Source organism: Podarcis raffonei, chromosome 5 (assembly GCF_027172205.1).
Source record: "Podarcis raffonei isolate rPodRaf1 chromosome 5, rPodRaf1.pri, whole genome shotgun sequence".
NCBI lineage: Eukaryota > Metazoa > Chordata > Lepidosauria > Squamata > Lacertidae > Podarcis > Podarcis raffonei.
In genome coordinates, this window is record NC_070606.1 from 77,309,426 (window position 1) to 77,335,362 (window position 25,937).

At 41.1% G+C, this 25,937-nt stretch overlaps 2 protein-coding genes across 6 annotated transcripts in view; one reads left to right on the top strand and one right to left on the bottom strand.

The window, feature by feature from the left end:
* The window catches only part of GYG1 (glycogenin 1), a 32,231-nt gene extending 24,723 nt beyond the window's left edge, over positions 1-7,508 (top strand). For 2 of the 4 annotated variants that reach the window (XM_053390239.1, XM_053390241.1), the window contains 3 exons: positions 4,671-4,890; positions 6,396-6,446; positions 6,670-7,508. In XM_053390239.1, the coding sequence (XP_053246214.1) occupies positions 4,671-4,890; positions 6,396-6,446; positions 6,670-6,855 (457 nt within the window). In that variant the 3' untranslated portion in view covers positions 6,856-7,508. The remainder of the gene's footprint in view (positions 1-4,670; positions 4,891-6,395; positions 6,447-6,669) is intronic. The other 2 variants (XM_053390240.1, XM_053390242.1) reach the window with 1 other exon arrangement.
* Positions 7,509-10,924: 3,416 nt separating this feature from the next.
* The window catches only part of HLTF (helicase like transcription factor), a 33,087-nt gene continuing 18,074 nt past the window's right edge, over positions 10,925-25,937 (bottom strand). Inside the window, exons 17-25 of one of the 2 annotated variants that reach the window (XM_053390233.1) lie at positions 21,711-21,846; positions 21,301-21,480; positions 19,878-20,002; positions 17,567-17,745; positions 15,913-16,032; positions 14,969-15,081; positions 14,197-14,377; positions 13,153-13,233; positions 10,925-12,524 (exon numbers count right to left, since the gene is read on the bottom strand). In XM_053390233.1, the coding sequence (XP_053246208.1) occupies positions 12,384-12,524; positions 13,153-13,233; positions 14,197-14,377; positions 14,969-15,081; positions 15,913-16,032; positions 17,567-17,745; positions 19,878-20,002; positions 21,301-21,480; positions 21,711-21,846 (1,256 nt within the window). In that variant the 3' untranslated portion in view covers positions 10,925-12,383. The remainder of the gene's footprint in view (positions 12,525-13,152; positions 13,234-14,196; positions 14,378-14,968; positions 15,082-15,912; positions 16,033-17,566; positions 17,746-19,877; positions 20,003-21,300; positions 21,481-21,710; positions 21,847-25,937) is intronic. The other variant, XM_053390234.1, reaches the window with a different exon arrangement.

Here is a 25,937-nt window from a genome sequence, read left to right on the forward strand (position 1 = left end):
GGTAAAACCTGGAAAAATACTTCTGGGTTTGCTGTATTTGCATCCTGAAGGATACACAACCGGAGATGTTCGTATCCAGATGTACCACTGTATTGTGAGCTGTTGGATACTGAGGCACAGTGTGTGTGTGTGTGTGTGTGTGTGTGTGTGTGTATGTTTCCTTTGAGTAGACACGATGCACAATACAGTCGCATCCTACATTTAAAACTTACAGTGCCAGCCTCTATGGGTCTATTCAGAAATAAGCCCTGTCAATTCAGTTGGATTTACTCCCAAGTAAATGAGTATAGGATCGTAGCTTTAAGTCCCTTTGACGAGAGCCGCAGACCATACGGTCTTAGTCAAAAACATATACAGCATAGTGTATCTATTTCCCAACCCTGATGCAGCCTAAATTATTTCTTTATGATGCCAGCCGTAAAGAGTCCAGATTTAAATTCTCCCTGGAAATCGTAAGGTTTAAGTAAATATCTTAACCTATGCCACTCATATATCCAGACGTTAATGAGCGATTTGTATGAGCAAGTCTCCAGGCAACATCAAGTAACTAGAGTTCTGTGGAGCAGCTAACGTAAGCAGTGTGTTCGGTGGCTCAGGTTCAAAATGTCTTGTGATCGCAGCATCATATGAAGCACTGTCAAGTTAAAATTAGAAGACTTATTCTTGGAAGTCCATGCAAACTGGAATGAATACATAGTACTGAGTGGTTGGTGGAGAGAATATCTGGCTCAGTGTATGGTATTGTGGTGTTGTGTCTTTAAGCTGTTGACTTACATAAATCATGTGATACCTGGGTCCTATGATTCACCTCCTTTCTGTTTTGAGGTCAGGTTTGTTGTCTCTGCTTTTGGTGGACCCAAGGCCATTCCTCTGCCCGTTCAAGTGACAGCTTGAAAGCCTGAGTCTCTGGGAAACTTGTGGCTTTCAGGGAGAATGAATCTGAATACAAGATGTCCCCACCCAGGGGATTCAAGCTGTGCCAAGCAGTTACAACTCACGGAATGAATGACATTTTAAACCCTGTTATGATCACATCTAATCTGCTGGCTTTTTAGAATGGAAAAGGGGATTTATCAAAAACAGGTGCAAACCTCAGCCTCTTAAATAAAATCCTTCAAGCAGTGATGTCAGGGTTCCAAATAGGTTCAGGTAGCTAACTTAGCATTTTGCTCAGGCGAAAAGGCAGTTGGCAGTGGACAAATGGGATCAAATTACTATACGGCAGACCTAGAATGCATGTTACTCGTCAAATGAGTTGCCCATTAGAATCCTACTAAGTTGACCTGATGTATACCTAACAGCTCATTCAATCTTCCCACATACCCCAAATAGGCTGCCTTTCTAGTTCGGCCTCTGCCCCTCCATTGCTCTGAGCTTGACTTTAGCTAGTCAGTGTACACACACAGAGAGAGAGAGAGAGACTGACAGACAGACACAGACAGACAGACAGACAGACAGACAGACAGATTGTCCAAATCATTCTGTAACTCTGCTAGAAGTCAACAAGGGAGGGGATAATAATTTCATCCAGAGTCTACAACCAGCTGCAGGCCTAACTCCCTATAGTAAAATTATTCAAGTATCTCCTAGACCAGTGAACTGTATAAATAACCCTGATGCAAACTGTCATGTGAAACGACCAAAGCAACTTAGAGATGAGAAGTCAAAATTGAAAAACCTTTTAAAATAACATTTATTTTCTTTTTTCAGTACTTTAACCTGGAAAAGGTGCCCTATATAGTACTGTACGGGGTTTGCAGAGGACATCTTTTTCCTTCCATCTAGCCTAAACCTTTCCTCATTATGCTTTAGAACAAAAGCACTCAGGAACAAGCCTCTCAGCTTGTATTGTTGCTACATCGCTGGGGGAAAGAGTGTTAACCTTGGAATATGCATTCTTCTTCCCATATAAGCAGTCATGGGCTCAAGCAGGCAAATTCCTTCCATTCCCTCTCCCCCCCCCTTTTTTTTAACGTTCAACCAAAAGCTTCAACATTCAGTGGCTTAACTGCTCTTGACCCTAGACTTGAACTCCAGACTTGCTCTGCCTGACGTCAGGTCCATTGAACATCTTGTTTCCTTCCCAAAGGGCAGACATCGGGATAGGTATTTTTGTATTTTTCTGCTGCTAACTGCCGTAAGATCTTCAGACACAAATTTATATGGATAAATACATTTGCTCACAAAAAAATAGTATTTTTCTTACCTCCATATCCTCAATATTCTGTAGATCTTGGAAACTCACCAAGCCCTATAAAACCTGTATTTTTGAACACCTAGGAAGTCATCTTTTCTGAGTGGCCTTGTTTTGCTTCCAAGCAGGCAATTTACCCACCCAGCTTTGCTAGTAGAAAGGAAAAGTTGGGGACCTCCGTCAGATCATTGCAATAATAGCAGTGACCATTTTGTATTGGGGGGGTCTATTATGCCCCTGTTCTCTGGTCCAAAAGGACCCCCGTGTTGATGATCATGTGTCAATGAGACACACCTAAAATTTCAGCCTGTAATGGGTGTTGCCTCTTTGGCCTGCAATAAAATAACAGTAACATTTTGGAGGTCCCAGGTCGCAAGGTGGTTAGATTGGTCTCAACTAGGGCCAGGGCCTTTTCAGTACTGGCCCCGACTTGGTGGATCGCTCTGTCACAAGAGACTAGGGCCCTGTGGGACTTGACATCTTTCCGCAGGGCCTGCAAGACAGAGCTGTTCCGCCTGGCCTTTGGTTTGGACTCAGTCTGACCCTTATGTTTCCCTCCCCTTATGGTTTTGATCTATGGGCTACTTTTAAAATGAGGCTGCATTTTAAATTGCATTTCAACCTGTATTTTAAATTGGGTTTTTTCCCTATTATGTTTTTACTGTAATTTTACTGGTGTTAGCCACCCTGAGCCCGGCTCTGGCCAGGGAGGGCGGGGTATAAATAAAAATTATTATTATTATTAACAGTATTTAGAACTCATAGTGGATTGACAGGGAGAGAGAGAAGACAGATCCATTCCCCCCCCCCGCCCCAATCTTCTATGAAGGCTTTGTCCTGTTGAGGACTTAGGTTTGGGACTGGCTGCCAGCATTTTGTATTATAGCTGCGGGGGTTGTGTTCCAGGTCATTGTGCACTGCAATGGTCACACGTAAGCCCGTTTCACCCAACTTCTGGAGTCAAAAGTGGCACACGCATCTGCAGTCCCCCAGAAAATAGTTGTTCCCTCTATATTGAAACTGGGAGGTTTTGAGAGAGAGGAAAAATATGGTCTTCCTTCCTTCCCTCTGAAACTTTCCAATTTAGATGGGAGGTTTCCTAGCTTGGTGGCACACATTTGTCGCCCAATGTCTCTCAAGATACTTGCCGTAAAATTGCTTGAGCAAGCCAGTTGTGCCTTTCAGCGGACACCTCAGCAGGGCAGAATTCTAAAATGCTTTAAACTTGCCAATAACTATCACGTACCCTCATATTGGAGGTTAGAGATGTGGCTAAACCTGGTTTGGATTTTTGCCCCCAAATCCACTTGTCAAGACTCTCTACCAGACCAAATTCAGCACTCGGTTGCATTCATGAGCTTTGTGCTATATTGGCTAGCTTGCAGTTGCAGTGCTTGAACTGTCTCAATGGACATGCTGCTGTCCATTTAGCACAGTAACTGCTGTGCTAAAATGCCACATTCCTCCATTGTTTTTGATGGGCAGCTCTCACTTCTAACTTGGGGGGGGGGGATGGTCAATAGGGACCAGACATTTTCCACTTCCTTACAGTGGGGCATGCTACAATTCTCTCTAGACTAAACCGAACAAAAATTCTGGAAGCTCACAGATCCTTGTTGGTCCCCTTACACTTTAGTCTCTTTGAACTTCTTCTACATAACTAGGCAGCCACAGACTTGCAAAAAACAACCCCCCACCCCATGTTATCTCAGGTTGTTTCAGTTTTGCTTATGAATAGATAAACTATTAATCACTCATATATTTGTATATATGGTTAAGATAGAGTTCTATTGTGTAATGCTGTGGAATCACAGGAACTGTGCAAAACTTGGCATAAAATCCAGCATTTTAGAGATTTAAGGCTCTGGTTATTTAAAAAATGTTCTAGTCCTAAGGCTGCAAATCAGTATTGCCATGCTATACGGTGTGAACACTAGCAAAATGTTTAGATTCTAGAATGGGGCCGATTGCAGGCTTGGTTGTCAGAAGGAGCCCTAATGACTTGCATACCTCTTTGCTATTCACGTGACAAATTGAAGCAGAATGAATTATGCAGACTAGGTGCTACTTAATACAGGGCATAGAACAGTGTTTCTATTGGCACTGAATTGTTGCCTCGGTGCAAAATCTCACCTGCTTAAAATGGTGATATGCAGCCTCTTGCTTCATATGGGGTTTCCTGCTGAGCAATTGCCCTAATACTTGTATGAAATCCCTGTAGTGGTGGCTTTCTGGTGGTCTTACAACAGCTTCCATTGTTTGTTGTATTTAATGCATACAAAATGAAGTCCTAGTCTTGGTATACTTTAAAAAAAAATCTAATCAATTTAAGGCAGCTTACAAAGGTTAGTTGCTTTTTTGAAGAACGGATTAGGTATGCTTACTCATGACAAAGTGCTCCCTTCTGCAGCCACTCATCAAGCAGAGCTTCTTCTGACAGGTGCCTTCCAACTCTTAAAATACTATGATTTTGTAGGTTTGGGACAAATGCTAAAGTGGTTCACTTCCTGGGAAGACTGAAACCGTGGAACTACGCGTATGACTCCAAAGCAAAAAGTGTCAAAGAAGATGCTCAAGATCCCACAGCGATTCATCCAGAGTTTCTCAATATGTGGTGGGACATCTTCGTCACAAACATCTTGCCATTGCTACATCAACATGGTGTCGTTAAAGATACAGCTACTGGTGTAAAGGCGGTAGGTCTCCTTAATGTATTTAACCTGCCTTAACTGGAGAAATGTGTTGTGGGGGGTAGGAGGATCACGTTCTTTGCGCTTGTGAGAAAGCCATTACTTGGCCTGAAACTAGCATGGTTGCTACAAAAACAGCTTGCAGTCCTACAATCACAAGGCTACTTAGGGATAATGAACTCAGCCAAAATGGGTTAACTTTTTCCTTAATTAATGCAGCACACTGGCTCTGAGTTGCAACTGTTAACTAGTGGTTGGATACCAGAATAAGTTTAACACTTCTGGACCGTGCTAATGGGCAAACTAAACAGTAACTGGGCCAGGCCTAGCTATATTAAGAGATTAGTACACATTTCCCTAAAATGTATTACTAGATATTACAGTTTCATACTAGTTTTTGCTAACATGGTTGTTAAGGAAAAAGGGGTCAGGAAGCATGCACATAAAGTAGGATTGAATGTTAATATAGTAAGCCTTGAATCTTCAAGATTCAGCTGTATTATTTTTGGACTGTGTATACAAATTAGTGTAGATCGGATGGCTGCAACCGCTGTCTTCACACTGCATTATTGCAATTTGGAGAGGTCTTATATGGTGACTGGCCTGAACCATATGAAACTCACTAGACTGAATTGTTTGGCATGGATCATTACAAAATGCTTACTGAAAACTCTGTTAATCATACGTGCACAGTGCTTGGTGATAACACTTTCTAACTGCTACTTAACATTCTGTAAGCAAGTGGTCCAGAGCACTATGGGTTGTATCTAATTAGGTTGTACTCAATGGTAGACCCTTTGAAACAAATGGACCCAAGTTAAGTCATGGCCATTAATTTCAATAGGCATACCTGGAATGTGAATTATGGTGGATACAGCCCTGCATCTCCAGTAGTCATCATTTGATTCTGTATACCAATGGATTTTTCTCTTTAACTTCAGATCTAGCAGGTTTTCTGCCTCTTAACACTCATTTGTGTACTTTGGAAGTGAAATTAGTAGACATCCAAATTGCCCTTTAAACATCCAGATTCGGCAAGATTCAAACTTAGGTGGCTTAGGACTCGTGTGTGAAACCTCCAGACACTTCCAAGTTGTTTGCAGTGCTTGGCAGCACCACATATGCAAACTTGTCAAAAAGTGATTTTCATGCGGATGTGCTTGCAATTTTTTATCAGCTCCCTTATGCGAACAGAAGTGGCAGTTGATCTGCTTATCTCTAAATGGTGGGGTTGTACCTGCCATCTTGGATTTTTGTATTGTAATAAAACTAGAAAGGTGTACCTACAGATTCTCAATAATGATAAGCTAGAACTGTCATGACTCTAGGCTTTCCCTGTCTTAGCTAACCAAAACTACTTGGCTTCTCATGCATGCAGTGCAGCTTTGAACACTTAAGCTTGGTATACAGAAAACAGTAGTTAAGTGCAGTACCTTTGGGTTGCAGAAAGATCTGTTCTTTAGCTATGCTTTCTGTTTCCCCTATTTCACCTTTCTAATGAACTGTTGCAGCTATCGGGCTTGGTCTATACACTGGCTTTCTCTTGTGGCTTCTGCAGAGAGGTATGAAGAACTTACACCTGTTGCTAAACTACCCATCTGCTGTCTCGTTGACTTGGATATGCCCTTCATTATTTTACAGCTCCTTCATTGTGTAAATGGTGCTTGCTGCTTTGCATGGGAATCTCTCGTTGGTTTTCCTACCCGCTGCTCTGTCGCTTTACGCCTTACCCCTTCTTACAACAATGCAGTGGTACCTCTCCCACTCATTCTTCTCTCTTTTCAGGAAGAGATAGCGGAGGCCGTGTCCCACTTGTCACTTTCATCTGCAGCCGTGCCAAACTCGCCGCCGTCACCGCCAGCTATATCCTCAGAAGAGCGCAAAGAGAGGTGGGAGCAGGGCCAGGCTGACTACATGGGAGCAGACAGCTTTGACAACATCAAGAAAAAACTTGACACCTACCTCCAGTAGAGACGCACTTGTATCTGCTCTACAGACAACAGCAATACAAGGACGTGTTTCACAGCTATAGCAACTAGGAAAGTCAGATAGGGTCAAATTAAACTTGCTAGCAGCTTTGCCCACTGCTCAGCTGAAGGCTGTTGGCAGTACCGAAGGTAAGAACTGAGCAAAAGCTGTTGTTCTAAGTATGAATCCTTATCCTTGTGCCAATCATGTGTCCAGTAGCCAGATCTTCTCCTCTTGCACAAAACCTGTAAAAGAACTTGTTGGGAACAGGCACTGGACTGGCGTGATACTCCAGGCTTACACCTATAGGACTGTTGTGCTTTACCTCTTCCTTTCACCCCCCCCCAAAAAAAACCCAACCACCGTGTTTTGCTTGCTATGTTAAATAAAGACTAGAGGTTAAGGCAGCTACAGTGAAGGGGCCTTACAGTAAGGACATCAAAAAAACATGCAGCAGCAATCTGTGTAAAACCATTGCTTTTCTGTCGATTCCAGCCTTATGGAAGACTTCTGACCAGACTTCTATGCACAGTACCTATAGCATGGCAGATACTTTTGTTCAGTTCTGTGTACTTCTGGGACTAGCAAACCTTTGAACTGTTAACCTGTAAAATGGCACTGAACATGCACAATAAAAGAAATCATGGTAAAACCTATAGCACTACTCAACTTTTGTCAAGTGGCAGTAAAAACTGCCCCCTCAAGCCTACTGCTCAACATCTGTAGGCTCTGACATCAGCATAAGCTTTCAGAGCGGAGCCTGTGAAAGAGATTTGCTCACATATTACTGAAAAGCATCTGCTGTTGGGGCTGTTCCAGCATTACATTTTTGCTGGGCTAAAACTGGTTCTGTGTTCCTTTAGTATGGTAAATAGTAATGGTAAGATCATAGGTGTGGCACATGGTACGAAGGAGAATGGGAAGTGTGTGTGTCTTTGAGTTCCATTGGATTCTCTTCTGTAGTTCATCTAAAACAGAACTAAATTTCTGGTTTAAGAAAATAATGGCTGCCATAAAGGTGTGGTCAAAGTGCTTACACAAATGCTGTCGGACACCTAGCCAACAAAGGACCTAACAGCCATCCTTGCATGAAAGTGAATATATGTCTCTCAATATACTCCTTGCCCATGTCAACAGAGGAGTGGTGCAAACAAGGCTTTATGAAGCGTGTATATATACATGAACCAGACTTGTTTCTATTCTGTGGGCTGTTAGCCTGGGTTCATTTTAGTGCACCATTAAAATGCCTTATATAATTAAAAATAAGTGTTTAACACAGCACAACTACATGAATGGCTCAGAAGAGTGGTCATATGTAAAGCTGACTTTAGAAGTCATATCTATTAAAAATCAAATCTTGCCTGTTGCAGCACTCTGAACTACATTCATCCAGCTATAACATGTCCCTGTACATTATTGCAAAGTGCATAATGTTTCCAGAAAGCCACTGTAATGTTGCCAAATACAGAAAAGTGCAAGTTATTATATAGTACTTCCCACTAGCAGGCTGTTTGCTCATTCTGAAAGTGTTCAGGTTCAGAAATACCGTACATTCCTGAGGTGGGAAGAAGCTCTCAATAGTGAGAAACCATCAAGCACCATATTAAGGACTCCAGTTCTAATTTTGCTTTTTCTCCTAGTAGCATTATTCAAGAGGCATGTTGTTTTAAGGCAGGGAAGGAATCTGTTGAATTCCAGGACAAAACTATAAATACATGTTCAGGCATTTAAATGAAACAGGAACAGTACTCCCCTGTAACTGCCTTACCAGTTCAAATGTATTAAGTTTAGAAATACTTTTTGTTAGGAAAAAATGTCCTTGCCTGGGGTGGTATAAGTGACTCCTCAACAAAAACAAACTTGGAACTGGTTTCCCCTGCATTATGGTCCATGTGCATTTAGCAATTTCCTCATAGCTGTAGTGTGGTAAAGCGACCCCTGACCATTAGGTCCAGTCGCGGATGACTCGGGGGTTGTGGCGCTCATCTCACTTTACTGGCCGAGGGAGCTGGCGTACAGCTTCCGGATCATGTGGCCACCATGACTAAGCCACTTCTGGCGAACCAGAGCAGCGCACGGAAATGCTGTTTACCTTCCTGCCGGAGCGGTACCTATTTATCTACTTGCACTTTGACGTGCTTTCAAACTGCTAGGTAGTGTGGTAGGGCTTTTCCAATGATGAAAGAGCAGAGATTGTTGTAGGTGGCTGCAGAAAAGGCTGTCTGTGTGTGTGTGTGTGTGTGTGTGTGTGTGTGTGTGTGTGTGTGTGTGTTTTAAGCAAGCAGACTGCAGGGTAACTCTGCCAAGCAGAGGGATGCAAACACTTTTGGTAAAAGAAGCAATGATTCAGTAAATAGAAACTAAAAATAGCCTTTGAATCTACCTTCTGTATTTAAGTAGTTTGAGAGTGATGAATGTCCAAAGACGGCAAGCAAAACTTTCACAAAACTGTAAACAACCACTCCTATCCTTTATAGATTAAGACGGCGGGAAGGTGACTAATTCAATTTTTTAAACACAAACAGCAAAATCACAATGGATGGTGGTAGCTTTAAACTAGAAAGCACTTCCGAGCTCCTACTTCTACATTAAATCCTTTCAGAAGCGGCCTATTTCTGCCACACCTGCAATCACTGATGGTAAAAATAAAGCAGGAGAACTATGGCATTAGTAAATCATGCAGCTAAACAAGTTAGAAATCATGCAGCTAAACAACTGTTTGTGCCTGTTGCTTAAATGGGTTGGGCTATCAAGTGCAGATTTACCGCTCCTCGTCACCTTTATATTGGATACTTGTTTCTGCCAGACCTCTGATGTATATCTATACTAAGCTCTATTGACAGGCCATGTTTCTTCTCTCAAGCGTCTATTTTCTGCTCTACATTCATTAAAGTATTTGGTATTTATCTTAGGCCAACAACACTACATCATTCTGCTTCATATTTAACTACCACTCCTACAGCCTAACTACTGTTGTGACACACTAGTGTTCAGTCTTCAGTTTTCTCAGCAATCCTTCCTTTTTTAATGAAAGCTTAGACCAGGCATAGGCAACCTTGGCCCTCCAGATGTTTTGGGACTACAACTCCCATGATCCCTAGCTAACAGGACCAGTGGTCATGGATGATGGGAATTGTAGTCCCAAAACATCTGGAGGGCAGAGGTTGCCTTTGCCTGGCTTTGACAGACCAAACTGAATGAGACGTACAGATTTGTAACATCCAATCGCCACAGACAAGGGTTGTATTTCACCAGGTCTGTTAACTAGCATTGCCTCTGTGGTAGGAGGCTAGACAAGTTCTGAAAATGAAGAATTCACAAGTTCTGATCTATTGGGCCAAAACGTTTCCCCAACTTACCTGAGGCCACTTAGTAAATTCAGGAGTAGGGGAGGTGAGCCATGTCACTATGACAACACTAAATTATTTTCCTCTTTTATAAATGTTTTGGCTACTTGCTGGATGCATGCACGTCCCACTAGCATAGTTGAATTTCCCCATTTCTGTGGTGTCCATAGAAGACTGCCACAATAAACAACAACTGCCATCATAATTTAATAGTATCTCAGCAAGGGCAGGGGAGCTATAGAAATGCTGATCTCAAGCTCCCATCTTCTCCACCCAGTATGGCCGATGGTCAGGGATGACAGGAGCTGTGGTCCAGTGAAGACAACCCGCCTGATGTACTACCAAGGGAAAATTGTGTTCCTGTCTTGTTAAGACGCTACAGGGAAAACAGGGAAAGGTTACTCACTCTTAGATCATGTTACCCTTTGTGCACTGAAAGCACTCGTCCATCAAATTACATCCTACATGCTAATCCTTATGAAGCCAAACAAACAAACAAAGCTTTAAGAAAAAATGAAAGGATGGAAAAATCTCAAATGGCACAATGGTGAGAGGAAGTGAGTGGCTTGCTGGTTACAGAATGCTGCACAGGAGTACGCCACACCTCAATGTGTTTTCTTCCGTGTTCCACTAGTTTTAACTACTTGCTAAGAGTGACCAGAATAGAATGGGGACAGCAGGGGAATGTTTATCAGCACTAGAGATTTTGATTTCTGATTAGCAGATAAGCTAAGCGATGGGCGAGAAGCCCATGGTTATAAAGTTTATTAGATTCTTGTGCATTTTTACAAGATCTGTCAGGAGCTTATGCCTCAGTTGCTGTTTACAGGTCATACTGTGTAGATAAACAAAAAGCATTATAAAATGTTAATGATTACAGGCATGAGTCCGCATAAGCCACAATTTTATTTACCTAGAAATAAAACTTCCGAATTACTGAGGTTTTACTATTTCAAGCGATGCTATTTCTTGAATGACTTTGCAGCAAGAGAGTGGAGGCAGCGTATCAACTCAGACATAAGTTTACTTGTTTTCAGTAAACATGATTTCCTAAATCCGGATTCTAGCTGTACAAGATAGTAGAAAACTCAGTATATAGTGGACAACAATCTATAGACCGTTTTAAGTCATATCACTGTAAAATTAAGAATCTGCAATTAACTAAAAATTGTGAAGCTATAACTTAAAATGAAATATTTTACTTTTAGGAGTTAAGATTGTTTGGATATAGTATAGCAAAAAAAAGAAGGAACTTAATTCTGGTCATACACATCCTCATTTTACAATCCTTTTCTACTGATGTAGACAGTTACAGGAGCACATGAACTTATCTAACTGGCATTCACCGCAGAGGCAAAAGCATGTTGGTGTTTGTCATTGTCAATCTGCCCAACACACAAATAAAATATGACACTGCTAGGTGACTCATTTAACTCTAAAGAATAGTATTCTTTGTTATTAGTAATACCTGCCCTTTGTACACTAAACACAATTCAAGAAAATTTGATAAAAGGGCACCAGTACATTTAAAGAACATGGTGATAAAGAACTGCTTTAACTGTGTTTTGAAGCCCATGTGTTCAGGATAGTTACCATCTTAAATCCTATGCCTGCAGTCCCAGGCAATATAGGATACATTGGTTCTCCCCCTGTACTTCAGCAAAGGAGATCTGATGTTGGTCCCCCACAACCACTGCTGCAGAAACTTCTGTGGCTATGGCCCTACCAATGTCAGTTCTGATGCCAAGTGGGGAAGATTTTGGGAGATTTGGGACATGCAGGAGAGGCTTGGATCCAAAGCATCCTGCTCCTACCCAGTCCCCCAACACTAGGGGAAAAAAATACTCCACCTGAGGAGCTAACAAAAATCTTTTTTTTATTTCCCAGGGAAATGGTGGCCAGGAAGGAAGTGTGGATAGAAAGAAAAATGAGAGTAATTAAAGTTCTCATCTGTCCTAAAATTGAGAGCCACCGTGCCTTAGGAATGCAGCCTAAAATAAAATAAAATTAATAATAATAATAATAATAATAATAATAATAATAATGGTAGCTGCATCAGCCTGCTTGTTACATGGCACATCTTATGCAAATGATGATTTAACAGAGTAATTCTAAAGCTATGTACACACTGATTGAACAAGTAACATCAGGTCGGCTGTCTTTAGCTGGGCCTAACATCTCAACTTATAAATCCATCAAAGTCTTGATTTCGTTAATTTTTGTTTCACTAGAATACTTCTTGTTTCCAAAGGCTCCAGTCGCAAGTTCTTTCTTCTTCTCCTGGATTTTCAGCATGTTTTCCTCCACTGAGTTCTTCACAATGAACTAAATGCGTGTTTTTTTAAAAGAAAATGTCAAACAAAAGAAAAAAGGAAATTCACTGCTATCATATTACTTTTCCAAAGGTACTTTAAATATATTACTGAAAACATGCTATCCTAAAGTGTGATTCATTTACTTGGATGTGAAGAAGTAAAAATAGCAAGGAGACAAATACTAGAGCATGGGGGATGGGGGAGCCTGTGGCCCTCCAGATGTGAACTCTCAAATCCCATCCCTAACCCTTAGCCACGCTAAGGAGACTTGGGAGTCCAACAAGAGCTGCAAGTCCATAGGTTCCCCATTCTAGTATAAAGGTTCTCAAACTGTGGTTCACCAGCCACAGTCAAATAGTATTTGTACTTGGCCCCTTAGTGATTTAAAAACTGATACACTCAGTCTCACAGAACCATACTCGCAAAACACATGCACATCCATCATCTAAATATCATTAATATATGCTAGGATAGCTCAGTTGCTAGAGCATGAGACTCTTAATCTCAGGTTTGTGAGTACTAGCCCCACGATGGGCAAGATTCCTGCACTGCAGGGGGTTGGACTATATGATCCTCAGGGCCCCTTCCAACTCTATGGTTCTTATAACCACAGGTGCTTAAGATAATCACCAGCTCACCTTGGTGATGACAACATCCTGCTTCTGCCCAAGTCTGTGACATCTGTCAAAGCATTGGTCCTCTGCAGCAGGATTCCAAGCCTATCAGAGATATTCAATAGTCATGCTAAGCCTTGCCAAAAGTAATGTGCTTTCACATTTCAGATTTCTAAGCTATGATCACTATAGCACTGTGGGACTTTAGTGTTTTACTAGCATGGCATTGGAAGACTTGAGAATAACATATTCCATTTTCTATTAGTTATATACATGACACATCAGTCCACCAGCCCATTTCTTGGTGACAAACTGCCTATCACATCAAGCTGCCTGGAATAAGGAGTATTCTTGAAGAAAAACAGATTTCTGATTATAGTTATGCTAGAATACAAAGGCTCTCCAGGGGAGCACATTCACTTCCATAAGATAGAAAGCCTTTAAAGATGACTGGGGGAGGAATGAACTGATACAATTTCACTTTTTCTTATAAGGATAATAGCAGGCACACAACTCCTGATCTTGAAGGGGTATGAATGGAATGATTATGTCCCCCTGATCAGCCTCCACCAGCAAGGAGCACCTCAACATACATACCCCAAATGCCAGGTAGATAGCATTTCCAACAGCAGTAACCAGCAGAAAATCCCTGAGAGGAGAGGCTGTGCAAACCTGCTGTCATCATGTTACAAGAGGCCCAATTTGAACCTTTTTGCTGAACCAACTTTGGAGCTGGGACAGCAAAGGGACTTTTTTCCTCCCCGCTCCACAACTACTGAAAAGGCACAGGCATCAAACCGCACCTCTGCCAGCCAGAGATTAGGATCGCTCCCTTAGCTTTTCAAGTTAACTTATGCACATTTGCAATCAGCAGCTTTATTACAGGTTTTCTACCACAGCTAACCTGATGGGGGGAAACCTGTGTTTTTTGCTGCAGTTAGCAGCACCCTTATCACTTTCTTTTGCCATTATCTAGCTGCTAAAAATGAATTTCGCATTCCTTCTTTTATTTCTAGGATGTGTTGCAGAGCCAGTAAATATCACACTGATTGACTGGTTTATACTTACTGGATCCATTAAAAATACTTGTGAAGCTGCTGTGAGATTCAAACCAACACCACCAGCTTTTAGAGATAACAGCATTATAGTTGGGGACCCTTCTGCATTACTTTGGAATTGCTGAATTGCCTGTACTCTTTGTTTCCGTGTCATAGACCCATCCAAACGAGCAAAAGCAAACCCAGATTCCCTGAATCAGAAGAAGTACAACAGTTAGTCAATTTGAGAGTTCTGACCTCATATTGTGGCATGCTGAATTTTTCAACTTCCAAATTCCCAAAATGAAGGGTGCTAAAAAGTTATAACATGACTTTGGTTATCAAAAGATATTTTGGATAGTATTTTGCTGCTAAGTAAAATGTGTGTAAAACTGCATAGAAACTTGCAGTTACTTGCAGTTATATTATTAATTATAATTATTATCTGACACTTTCAGAAGGTAAAATTAAAATTCTTTGGTTTTCCAAAAGCAGTTTATGTGCTTCTTCATCAAATGTAGACTTACCAAGCTAAATGTTGTCCAACCATAAAAATAATACCAGATTTGATTTCTTCACACCCAAAAACATCTTTTTAAGATGCTTCACTGAAGAAATTTACAAAAACTAAGTTTCACCCCCCTAAAATGACAACCCCTACTTTGATATGAAGTTTTGATTTTTTCATGAGAAGTTGTTTTTTTTGGGGGGGAGGGGCATGCAGCACAGCAGATAAGATAGTAAGTATTTACATTTTTCAGTCTTATGCTGAAGAAACTTAACAAGCACATATTTCTACTTACTTTAGTGGAATCTCTATTAGAGTCAGGAACTTTGTGAACTGAGAAACTATTAAACTCTTAACAGCAGGATTTTGCTTCCTTAGTTTTATCAAGGCATGCATCAATGCATTGACCTGAAACACAAAGTAGTTATTTTCAGTTTCACTAACAACGAATCTCTTCATTTTCCTGAGGTTAGTTTTATTGTTACAAAGGAAAGCATGCATGTTCTCAGAGTCCTGTGTGCTAGACTGACCAATTGTTTCTCCCATTTCTTACCACCACATACCAAAAATAATTGGCCTCACAGAGATGAAATAAAATTGGTGAATCTGGAACTAATATCACAGGGTACAAGAATTGGAAAGAAAACTTAATTTCCTATATAAAATGCCATTACTTAGGAGACCTAGAATCTCCATTTTGGAAAGCAACAGGAACTGTTAACACATACATGAAAGTAATGTGTGACTTTTAGGTAGTAGCAACCTAAGTCACATTGATAAAAGGAATTAAATGTAGGAAGATATCAGGAATTCACAAATGTGCAAGCCAGGTATTTTCCATAGGTAACAATTCTTTCCAGTTATGGCCTCACCTCCCACTGCTTTCAGTGGCATAAAGCAGCGAAGATGGCTAAAGCCAAGGACAAGGTAATAGAAAATAATATGGAGAAAGCAGAGTTCTTGCAAGAGTCTAGATGAATTGCTTAAATCCTTAATGAGGGCACAGAGGAAAAAGACACCAAAAATCAGTAAGGAAGAAGTAGGACCAAGAAGACTGAACATAAAGAGTGGCTAACTCATGCCCTTTCCTGTTACTAAGCACAATCCATGTATCAAAATTTAGCCAGTGTGGTAAATATCTAAAGTGTAATATTTTGGTGCAAAAATGCAAAACAAATTAAGAACATATTTTGCATACCACAGAATAAAGACAATGAAGTGTTCTAATCTGACATTTACCTTTGAACTAGATACCCATTCTTGGCCAGGCTTTTTTTCACTATCCAGTTCCTCTGAAGGACATTCTACTAAATTTTCTAATCCAACCTCTTTCCTGCAAAGAGGACATTTGGCGTTTGTCTGAAAAAGACAACACAAGTTTATAGTTCTGAGAAATACACCAATGTGATTTGCATGTTTAAAGGCTAGCTTTTGTATTATGCTTCGGTTAGTAGTTCAGCGGTTTTTTTGAAGAGGGTAAGGTTTCACATAAAACAATATACAAAGTGACTACTACAAAGAATTAAAGAACCCTAACCCTTTACAAAGTATTTGAAGACGCAACAAAGCGAACTGGACTCCTTGGCTGGCTTTGAATAAACATTCACAAACTTTTTATTGATAATAATCAGCTAAATAGTTTGAGGATCTATACAACTTTGTAACATGCAGAAATCAGCATTCTTAGAGAAATCAAAGAATGGAACTGAGGGAAGTCGGGGGTGGGGGTGGGTAGGTTTTGTGTGGGAGGGTGGGGGAGGGAGGAAAAATGTGGGAAAAGTAAGGATGATATGTTTCTGAATATTATGTTTTGTTTTAATTTTGAATAAAAAAAATTAAAAAAGAAGAATTAATCAGGTCTCTTTGGAGGTAACATTCTACCATGAACAAATTAAACAATACTGCCATACTGTGTACAGTACAATTGACATCAGAGTCCCCTTCCCTTTTTTCCTAGATACAGTTTGGCTTACTGGCACCATTAATTGTATTGCTGTGGGCTAGAGTCCTATTTAGATGAAGGTTGGTTTGACAGCGGCTTTATACAGCAGACGGGTCATTCGGATCAGGCTGTCTATGTGTCGGCTTAGCGCGTTAGTTTCCACACATCGTTTTTCTTCAGTCATGAATATTCTTTGCTTGTCCACTGCTTGCATCCACCCCAATGGGTGGAACTTGATGGAATGTACCTGGGCTGTGTGTGTTTCTTGTCCCTCTCTGCAATCACTCGTCCCCAACCTCCACTGCCTTTTCCTGCTCCGGGCATTCATAGCTTTTCAAAACAAAATAATTTGCCAGAAGTGCGTAACAGCAAATATTACCAGCCCATAGTTACGTCTCACTACAGAAAAAATGGAGATGGGAAGCAATGTGCATTTGGGTTTCTTAAAAAATAATAATAACGAGGTCTTGCACAGGAGTGCTATTTACCAATTTTGATCTGCTATTTGGTTTGACATGATGTGGGTGGCAATACACCCCTATGAAAGAATTAAGAATGCCACGTAGGACCTGTTAACCATTAGTAGTAGTATGCATTTTCCCTCCTCTCACCAAAAAACAAGCAACAGCAATGAAATTATGACAAAAAGGTGTTGAGCAAAACCTTGAAATTAAACAAGTTAAAGTTGTCCAATGTACCAATTCAGTCTAATATAAAGCCATCATAAACACATGCAAAAAAAGCCAAAAAACCGTGTAGGTCAATACAATCAAAAGGTCAGAATCAAGAGGAATACATGCAGTAGAATGTAGAAAAGTCAGTAGATTAGTTTCGATGGCAATAAATTAAAATAAAATACAAGGAGTATTAACCAGTTTTATCAAAACAGTAGCCCTACTGGCCACTGATATAAACTGCCTTCACTGCAGTTTCGTAAAGGTAATAACTAACCTTCTCTCTCTGGATGACTTCACAGATACATGGTTTACAGAACACATGGGCACAGTGTGTTATCACAGGAAAGTTCAGGGACTCTAAGCAAATGGCACATTCTTCATCTGATCCAGAGCTGAGCACGAACTTCATTTTTTCTATTAATTTCTTACGCAATTCTTCAGGGGTACTATTAGCTGTCCAGACACATACACAAAAAATTAAAAAGAGCAATGTTACAGGGTTAAAGTATCACAGTGCAAGATAACCACAAAGGTGCATCTATTTCAGCAGGATCTACAACAAAATGTTGCCATGTATTTCATCTTCTAGTAGGATTTATTCTTATTGAAGGTTCCAGATAGCCATTCCCCTAACTAGCAGGTTATTTCATCTCTCTCTCCCAGCCTCCTGATTTTCCCTTTTTATTTTCCAGTTGATTCTCAACATTCTGTAGGTGGTGACCATAGTTAGTCCTCACTGGGCTGGACTGGTGGCATTTAGGCTTTTTCGTGGAAGATGCCCCTAAAGGATTGGAATGTTTTAGAACTTTTATTATCCCCCAAGGATGTCAGTGCCCCTTTTATTTCACAATAGCAACATTTTGGTTCCACTTCTGTCAACCCCTAAGTTTGCTTTTAGATAATAGATACCATATCACAATTCATATTGGAACAATATACTTATCCACTATACTCAAATGCTTATTAGTTATCAGTATTTAAGGGGAAGAGCTACCACTACAGTGATATTTACTAGCATTTAAAAAGAATTATCTTTTCCCCATGAGATAACAAACGTCATTTTCAAAGTATCTGTTTTGAGACTATGCATTTGAACATTTCACATTCTAGTTGTCTCAGATAAGATATTTACAGAAATATCTTTTTACATACACAAAATTATTCTCACCAAGCATGAAGCTAAAATTCTCCAACAGCTTACTCAGCAGATTCACTATGTAGACCACAAGTTCAAGTCCTGTGTAGTGCCCACAAGTCACAAACTGACTTTTTCTAGCAAATATTTATTTTCTTTTTGACAACAAGTAGTTTGTTTTTCTTGTCAGACCAAAATATACTGTATTTTTTCCATGTATAAGACACCCCCTATTTTTTTAAACCCGAAATTAAGTTGTTTAGCTTTTGGGGGGGGGTCACTTTCGCCAATCACTCACCCGCCTGCCCTCCACTGCCAATCGCTTGCCACTGCCGATCACACACCTCGCCACAGCCACCAATCGCTGCTGCCAATCTCCTGCTTGCTGCTGCCATTAATTGCACGCCCCCCCCCCCGAATTCACTATCCGTGTATAAGACGATACCCAATTTTTGCCTAATTTTTTGAAGCAAAAAGCATTATCTTATACACAGAAAAATACGGTAAGTGTAGGCCCCTGCCTCCCTCATCTCGCTTCAGCGATGGTCAAAGTAAGAGAGGCTAGGAGACCCAAAGAACAGATTGCAGGAAGAACTATTAGACCATGCAGTACATGAAGTTGTCCTATGTTGAGCCAACACTTATCAAGCAAAATGCATCTTGGGGAAAATCAGACTGTATTTCCCATCATCCCTGACAACTAGCCATGCTGACTGAAGCTGATGAAAGCTGTAGTCCAAAACACGTGGAGGGCAACTGGCTGGTACTCTAGCCATACCGGTCTCCTGAGTATTCACTTACCATATATACTCGAGTATAAGCCGACCCAAATATAAGCCGAGGCACCTAATTTTACCACAAAAAACTGGGAAAACTTATTGACTCGAGTATGACTCACCACACCACAAACCTCCTGGTGGGCCAGAGTGCGTGTGTGCGCATGCGTACACGGCAGAGGGGGCTTCTCTCTCCCCCCAGCCCCTCCCGTCCCCCTGCCTACCTAGGGTGCTGCCAAGAGGCAGAGGCTGGTGGCGGCAGTGGCCGAGGAAGAACAAACAGCCCGAAATGGTTGCTTTTGGGCTGCTCATTCCGCGGCCGCCAACAGCAGCAAAGGCAGAGGAGGAGGAAGGAACAGCCCGAAAGGACCCTCATTCGAGTATAAGCCAAGGGGGGCTTTTTCAGCATAAAAAATGTGCTAGAAAAGTCAGCTTATACTCAAGTATATACGGTACACAGATCTGAACACTAAACAACTGGCAGGTGCGCATTAATAGAAGCAAGGATGACACACAACTTTCTACTGTGGAGTTCTTTGCTCTCCTGCCTTCGTCACGTGCAGAGAGATACTACCCAACCCATTTGGATCATCAGCAACTGCCGTAAACCAAGAAGTGTAAGCACCTGAGATTAAAGGTCTCCTATGTTTTTAAAAGAACATAGGAATACTTACCTTCTGTATCACTGGATGAGGACACACTTGTACAGAGCCATGGATGACAACACAACTGTCTCAGCCTGAGCAACACACCAAGAACATCTGCATAGTGGGTCAGGACACTTCTATCACTGAAATACCTGCAGGATAATTTTGACATTAAATAAATCAAGTGTCACAGTTTAAATACTTGAGCTGTGATCCACAAATCCTCCGAATTCTGGCCCAATTCTCTCTTGTGCCATAATTAGAGAACTTTGCAGGATTTGTTAGGTCATATTTACCATACCATTAGTGTTGGAAACAGTAACTTAACCAAGGATTACAATCCAGGCTATCAAATGAGGCACCTCAGTGTAAGGGGTGTGTAAATGTATGTGTATCCACTTTGCTTCCCATGTCATTTAACCCTCCATAATGGACTGAAAAACAATGGCATTATCAGGAGCCACTTAGTTAAAATCTCATGCCCTGTTTTGAGAACAGCATTCTGCCTGACAATGCAGAAAATGTTCCCGTTTTCTCAACCATCCTTTTAATAATCCATGTTGCGAGTGATGAGTACTAATCTGATTAGTTTGTTAGTACTATTCCAACTGCAACAAAAACAGCTAATGTACTGGCCACTGAAGGAAGAATAGTTAAATTTCTACATAATCCAAAAACTTGGGAGTCTTAATAGTGTGCACGCACGCACACACATATATAAATAAAAGAGTGGGGATCATTTGTGTAATATTGGAAAAATCATGGCATGCAATTAAATGCATTAGTAGAGTTACCTTAAATCAAGCAGTTAAAAGCATTATCAATGCTTAAAAAAGGAGTAATGTGAAAAATGCAGTTAAAAAATTCAAGTAAGACAAGAAACCACGAAAGGGGGGAAAGGGAAGTCTAATATGTATATGAAAACTGAAAATAAAATTTATAAAAATAAATATATAAATTTGGGAGTCTTAATATTGCATTGCATGGAGTTTTATTATAATGGAATCTACAGAGCTGCAATCCTATACAGTGGTACCTTGGTTTAACAACAGCTTAGTTTATGAACAACTTAGATTAAGAACGCTGCAAACCCAAAAGTAGGTGTTTTGGTTTGTGAACTTTTCTTTGGAATAAGAACATGTTTTGCTTTCTGTTGAGTGTGTTCCATTTGTAAATTGAGTCCCCCACTGCTATGGGAAAGCACGCCTCGGTTTAAGAATGCTTTGGTTTAAGAACGGACTTCCAGAATGGATTAAGTTCATAAACCAAGGTACCACTGTATACACTTACCTTGGAGTTAAGTCCTACTGAATCCAACAGGGCTTATTTCTGAGTAGACGTATTTAGTATTGCATTATAAGACATGCAAGATAAAATATCAGACTACAACAATTACTGAATGCAACCTAATGGAATTCTGTTCTTCCACTTAACAGCTGGCACTATTTACCTCTTAACAGCAGCAATGCTCTCGTTTTTCACAGAATGATACATTTGGCTCTCTTCATCTGTAAGTGTAATATGCTGAATGAATACTTTGCGTTCCGGGAGCTTCAAAACTGGCTTCCCTTTAACTTTGCTTGTTTTAGTTCTTCGAAGTGTAATGCTGTTTATTAGGGATTGTAAACGCCTAGCAAGACAAAAGAAGCACACGTGAGGCTTTAACATCAGATATATTTTATATCTCAGTCGCTCAGTCTTGTATACCCAGTGAAAACTGAAAATTTTCTGTATTTTACTAAAAGAACTTTAAATGAAGTCTGTATTCTTCACACATCATTCAGTTTATGTATAATCCACTGATCTTTGCAAATTGTACTTATCAAGAATATGTATTAGAAAACTAGAAATATTTTATACTTAAGCCCTCCGTGATCTCCCATAGTGACAGGACGCTGGATTGTTCTGTGCCACCAGTCTCTATCTGTAAAAGGCTTCAGCTTTAGAAAGGAAAGAAGAGACCACAAATCCTTTAAGGAATTCTGAATAGGTGTGCCTAAAAGGAAGAAGAAAGACAAAACAAAAACATGCCACACATTATGATTACACCACATAAAATTCACTCAAAAACAAAAGTAAAGACAGGGTAAACAAAAAATATCCTTGTACAAGTATAAAAAACTTGCCAAAAATTATTTTGGCATTTGTATCATTGTATCAGCTTGAATTCTTAGGTAAATATTATTATGTATTATTTAAAAAAATCACACCAAAATATTGCTAAGTACCACTCTACCATTAGTAGTTAGCTTCTGCTAGGCAAGTTTTTTAAAAATCAATTTCACATATTAAAACATTTGTTAATTTCCTATAAAGTTACATTTACATGAATCTGCCTTAAGATGATTGGCTGACTTGTAGGCTGATGGAAACCCACACATCGTTGAAAGACTGTATCGTCGATTATTATTTTGGATCAACACATTCTGGCACTAGATCCTGATGATTTTATTTCATGAATTAAAAATGGTTTTTTAAAAGCAGTGCCTCCTTGTAAATAATGAAGTCCCTCACTACTGCAAAATGCAACAGTTCTGGCATCTACTTTGCTTAGCTTTCGAAACATCTTTAGTCAGGTACAGTCATTACCTAAAAGACATAGAGCCTGATCAAAATAAGAGTTTACACTGAAAATAAATATTCTTGGGCTTAAACTGCATTGATGCATTTGTTTACAAAGCTGCACTTTCATTTTAATATTAATGTCAACCTCAATACTCCACTATAATCAGCAAGTTAAAAATGGGCTGGATCTCTAGATCATCAGCCCATATAACAGGGCTGGCAGAAGCTGACTTTTCAGCTTATTGTTTTTCCCACCAGTCTCGGAGTCCTCAATAAATGCTTCCCCGAGGGTCGGAGATGCTGTGGCACAAGAAAAGGGTGTGATGGCCGGCATTTCTCAGGCTAGGTGCCTCGGTTCAAACTATTATTCAGTTGTATAATTAAGTGAAAATTTAAACTTTAAGGCCAGGAACAATTGCTGTCCTGGGAGAGATGCTTTCTTTAATCTAAGTTTATGGGTTTGATCCCAGTAGTCCATTAAAACTAAGTTGATAAGAGTTTGAATCTAGTCCAACCATGGCTTCAAATCAGGTTTTAACAGTAACACCATCAGTTCATGTACTAATTTCTTCACTGTTTGATGAGCAATTGAACTGTTCAGAACAGGAAGCAGCCACTTCAGCTGCATTTTTGCAGCTGGAATTTATGACTGGAAAAGTAAAAGCAGTGCTGGAGGCAAGCAGAAAAATACAGTCGAAAAGGTGCTTGCTCTCAGAGTTATCATCTGAAAGCGAGAAAATGTCTGCATATGCACTACTAATGCAGTTTTTTCCAGCAAAGACATTCATACCGCCCCCTGAGCAACATCAGGCACTCAAAGCAGAAACAGCACTTCCACTGGAATAGGACAGTAGTTTTGGCTGCTTCTCTGGGTGGCTCCAATGCCAAGCAGCTAGTATGATCAGAAGGGAAGCAAATACAGATGTTGCATCCCTAGCAGAACTGCTCTTGCATCTCTTACATGCTGCAAAATTCCACATGCTCAGGAGCAGCTGCAGACAGGGTGCTGCTGCACTGCCACCCTTCCAAAAGTGAGATCTCTACTGTTTGCCAGGATGGTGCAGGAGCAGGTCAGAGTGGCAGCCCAGAGTGCCACATTGGCTCTGCTGATCTGTTCATACAAGCCCTGACCTTGCTACTGCCCTGCCCCATCCTGCTAAGTGGAAGCAACAGTGCTGTCAATAGGGTGGTGTAGTACTATCCCACTGCACTGATTGCTCCTGCCTGGGCTGAAATTTGCTAATTGAATGCTCCCTGGAGGGAGGAGTGCATACACACGTGCCCCAAACTTTACTTTAATTTATTTACGGCTATTAGCCCATAAAATATGTACAAACATAAAAACACAGAGACATAAAAACCGATATATCTGACAACAGAAGGTGAACACCACGATGCAAGGGTGGGTCATTGAGCAGAGCCAAATGACACCTTGGGGCCAGGAGAGCTCCAAGGGACGGATCACAGAAAAAGGAAAACTGAAGACGAAATCCGACATGCACTCTCATCATAACAGTCCGATTAGTTTTGATGTTGTTGTTGTTTTCTGGTGGTTTTTGAGTGTGAGATAACCGCATTCAGGAATCTTGCCACCTGCAGAGTTACAGAAGGATCTGTATCCTGCAAAAGCAGTGCGGCGTGTGACTCAACAGGCCTGCCAACCAAGCGCAGTAAAGCAGGACCCAGGAATTTAGTCCTGGCTATGCTATGTAGGGGACAGTTGAACATTATATGTGAAAGAGATTCAACAGTTTCCCCGTCACACACGCATAGCGGAGACACCAAACCCTTGGAAAATCTGTGGCTCAGCTGGTTCGATGGAAGGACATTGAACCTTGCCCGAATAAATGCAAGTCGGTGTGGTACTGATGAAAGAGATGACATGTATGATGGAAGGCCAAGTGGTGGGGTTATTCCGTGATACCTGGGGGAGCAGACACCCCCACCCCTGGCGAGGTTGTGTTGATTTTCAATGTCCGCTAATCTTTGCTCAATAAGGCTTTTGGCTGAGCGTAAGTTCATCTTTAAGGAGTCCGCTGGGGAAATTCCGATGCTCAGAAGTTTGGCATGGATTTTTCCTACCCACGGGTTGACAAAGACGTCCCGCCAGAGGCACTGAAAAAGGTAATGGTCGGGAAGCCTATGCCAGCTGGACAGCCAATAGCCAAAGACTCGCTTCCAGATGACAGTCTCCAATGATGCAATCCTTAACTCCAGACGTATGGCTGCGTTGCTCACACACATGGGGAGTTTCAGAAGGCGACGGAGAAACTGATTCTGCAATGTCCCCAGCGATGTTAAATTGGACTCTGGGGCCCAGAGCGGGGCAGCATAACAGAGGGTGGAGACCACTTTTGCGTGGTATACCTTCAATGCAGAAGGGATGTGAGAGGCTCCGTCGGCCGCAAAAAATTGGAGTAGAGTATAAAGTATTGTTTTCCCTTTGTTTAGTAAATACTGTATCTGTGGCTTCCAGCTTAGATTGTAATGAAAAAAGACTCCCAGGTATTTAAATTTGAAAACCTGTTCTAATTGGACTCCATCTAACTTCCAGCTGTAAGTTTTCCGAGACCTGGAAAAGACCAGGACTTTAGATTTCCCATGATTAATTGTCAGATGGTTAAGTTTGCAATAAGCCGCAAAAATCTTTAGAGCTCTGCATAAACCAACTCTAGAGTAGGAAAGGATCGCTGCATCATCGGCATATAGGAGCAGAGGGCAGCGAAAATCAGCTAGGCGGGGGGCATGAATGTTGGCTTGAGACTCATTCAGAAAGAGCTTCATATCGCTAATAAACAAGTTGAAGAGGAGTGGGGCCAAAATGCAGCCTTGGCGCACACCTCTATTTATTGGGACCTCGTTGGATAGGTTTCCCGCCGGTGTGAGTCTCACTCTAGCCGACGACCCATGGTGTAATTGGGTTATAAGCCATAACAGCCTTCTATCTATGCCCCATCTCTCTAATTTCTTCCATAGGCAGTTTCTTGGGATACTGTCGAAGGCAGCCTTTAGGTCTATAAAAGCGACACATAGGCGTCCCCGACTCGGGGCAGAATATTTTCTGGCAAGATGATACATGATTACCATATGGTCAGAGGTCGAATAATTGTTCCTAAAGCCCGCTTGCTCATAGCCAATCAAATTTGAGTCGTTTGCCCAATGGGACAGCTTAGACAGCAAAAATTTTGCATAGATTTTCCCGATGATAGACAAAAGGCTGATGTTCCGATAGTTCTCCGGGTCAGCAGGGGGACCCTTTTTATGGACTGGCACGATCACGGCCTCCTTCCATGACCTAGGGATAAGCCCCGTAGAATTAATTGCATCAAAGACTTTGGCCAGAATTTCAGCCCACCACCTCGGTTGCGCAACAATAGCCTCAGCAGGGACTAGATCCGGCCCGGGGGCTTTGCCCGTTTTCAGATCTAATATCAAGTCCATTATCAGGTCTGGGTCGGTGGAGGGCCACAAAGGTAGATGGTCGGCTCGGAATTCCGTGGGTGAGTTGGATTCCTCTGCCAA